Source organism: Engraulis encrasicolus, chromosome 4 (assembly GCF_034702125.1).
Source record: "Engraulis encrasicolus isolate BLACKSEA-1 chromosome 4, IST_EnEncr_1.0, whole genome shotgun sequence".
NCBI classification, from domain to species: domain Eukaryota; kingdom Metazoa; phylum Chordata; class Actinopteri; order Clupeiformes; family Engraulidae; genus Engraulis; species Engraulis encrasicolus.
Genome location: NC_085860.1, coordinates 14,105,723 through 14,108,222, shown reverse-complemented (window position 1 = coordinate 14,108,222; position 2,500 = coordinate 14,105,723). Strand labels below are relative to the sequence as shown.

At 45.6% G+C, this 2,500-nt stretch overlaps 1 protein-coding gene across 2 annotated transcripts in view; it reads left to right on the top strand.

The window, feature by feature from the left end:
• The first annotated feature begins 40 nt into the window (after window positions 1-40).
• LOC134447331 (cGMP-inhibited 3',5'-cyclic phosphodiesterase 3A-like) overlaps window positions 41-2,500 on the top strand; it is a 149,646-nt gene continuing 147,186 nt past the window's right edge. For both annotated transcript variants that reach the window (XM_063196742.1, XM_063196743.1), the window contains exon 1: window positions 41-1,568. In XM_063196742.1, coding sequence (XP_063052812.1) covers window positions 663-1,568 — 906 coding nt within the window. In that variant the 5' untranslated portion in view covers window positions 41-662. The remainder of the gene's footprint in view (window positions 1,569-2,500) is intronic.

Genomic DNA, 2,500 nt, shown 5'->3' with positions numbered 1-2,500 from the left:
CTCACGGAGGAACTGATGAGTAACAAAACTGAATCCCCTCCTCTCTCGTCGGGCTTCCCTATCCCGCATTGGAGCGCGTTAATGGGAGTATTTTGTCTATGCGCTCCGGCGGCAGACCTGAATCAAAACCCACGGAAGCAAAAAGCCGAGGAAGAGTGAAATGTGAGTCAATTCTCGCGGACACATCACGCACGCATGGGACTGTGGATGTGTTTCAAGCGGACAGCGCGCGCGAGAGTCGAGCGATCTTAACCTGAGGTGACAAAGGACTCTGAAGTACGTCGGCGCAGCTCACGCGCAATCGTTAAGACGCACGAGGGGTGCAAAACAGCAAATGACCTAAATCTGTTCACCGTCAGAAGTTGGTCTGTCTCACTGTTCAGTTCCATTCTTTAACAGGAGGAGGGGACTCCTGCCCTCTACCTAATGTACCTGGTGGCAGAACAAAGGCAAGGGAAGGGATGCATTGTGATGAAGCATGTAAATCAAACTACTTACTGCACGTGTGTATATTATGCAGGACATATATTTCTTCTGCAATGACTTACATGCCCTCTGGATTTGTTATGCATCGCACTGACTAACGCATTAATGTCGCGATGGCTTAGCAGCCAATCCTCCTAACTTGTTACAGGGTACTCTGCTTTGCGAGTCTGCAAGTGATGGCCGTGAACTCTGACAGTGAAAGTGGTGCATCAGGCTCCTCCACGCGCGAGAGTAGTAGCTCCAAGGCGCCCCATCGAAATGGATATATGAAAACATGTGTCGTGTCGCTCCGTCAGGACTCTGACTGTGGCTGGTGGGAGAGGCTTATATTCAATAAAATATGGACTTCCCAAAAGCTGAACTCCACCGTGTGCGTGGGGTCGCTTTCGTTTTTTCTCGCTCTGGTGGTCAAATGCGTGGAGTGGGAGAGTGAATCAGGCGGTGACAGACAGCCAGCCTCGTCGTCCTTCATTCATTTTCTATCCAGCTGCGCGGGGGAGCTATTGCTAACTTTGTGGCATGTTATCTCGCCTGTTTTCACCCTTGCATGTGCCTTCTTCTGGGTCGGTCTCTACCTAATCCGGTGCGGAATATACATAAGAACTTCTCTGTTCCTTCTCACAGTGTGCCACTTGGGCGAAGCCTCGGCGCGCTGCCTGTTCGACGGGGCGAATGGTCAGACGTTCTCTCTTACGTCTGCCGTGGTGGTGCTCGCTTGCTTGGCAAGCGGCGCACTCATGGTGCTGAGACTTAAACAGGGGGTCTCCGTCATCATTTTCATCAGCGTCCTCAGGACTATTTCGCTCATATCCCTGAACAAAGTGCGAGGAGCCTGGAGACCTTACTTGGCATACCTGGTCGGAGTGGTTGGAATCTTACTAGCGAGGTATGCTGACAAGGTCTTTCCGAAAGAAGGGACTCACCGGGAGGGTTGTACCTCCGTGACTGGGTCGAAGGAAGAGGTCCCTGTATTTAAAAGGCGAAGGAGGTCCAGCTCGGTAATATCCTCAGACATGGCACACGGTCAGTCCAACAGCAAGTCACTTAGGAGGACTTCATTGCCATGCTTGCAAAGAGACCAGGTAAGAAACAGGCTTTTGTTTTTTACCTTGTATATTCCAGCTGTGGTTGGTTTGTTTGTCCATGCAATTGGACTATTGTTCTATACTTTATGACCATGTTGTGCAATTGGTATTTTTGGGAGAGATGCCAATAATTCAAAAGGAAACGAGGACACACATAATACAAGTGGAATACAGAAACTCTGTTGTGTATTTCATAATTTGTGTATTTCATAATTAGTTTATTGAAATGTATTTGAACTGGTTGGTCCAATGCCTGATAATTGTTACTTAATATTTGATAGTGTTTTAACTAAAATAGCTGCCATAATTTTGCACATTTTGATACTGAAGTTCCCTGCTCTACAGTGAGAATTGAAAACATTAAGCCAGTGGGTGTACAGCTGTCTTCTATTCCTTTTTCAGGCTCAGAAAGATATTGGAAGCTTGGTTTGTTTATTATGCATTTCCAAAGTATAGACATAATCTGTGGTTTTGGTGAGATTTTCTAACACGTCTTTATATGTCCTGCTCTGGGTGAATTGCAGAGAGTTTAAACATATTCCTGAAACTTAAAATGCTGGAATATTTTTTGCTGGCCTCAGTTGTTCAGTCTCTTTTTATAAAGTAAGGGTTGGCTAATAAAGTGCAGGTTTCTTTTTCCCTGACATGCAGGCTGTTTTGATTGAAATATGAAGTTAATATCCAATACTTTTTCATTTTTATTGGTTGGTACCAGATAATGGGCGCAGGACATTTCTGCTAGAGTGGTATGGTTGATACAGTGTCCTTATACAATTCAGTATGTTCGAACATGTGATCTCATATTCAGAAAGTCTACTTGTTTTTCGGGGAGGCCTGATTTCATAGCTCTCATAAAAATACGCAGGAGAGTGGGAATAATGCTCAGCCTTGTGCTGTAGTCTGGACTAGACTCTCATAATGCCTTTATT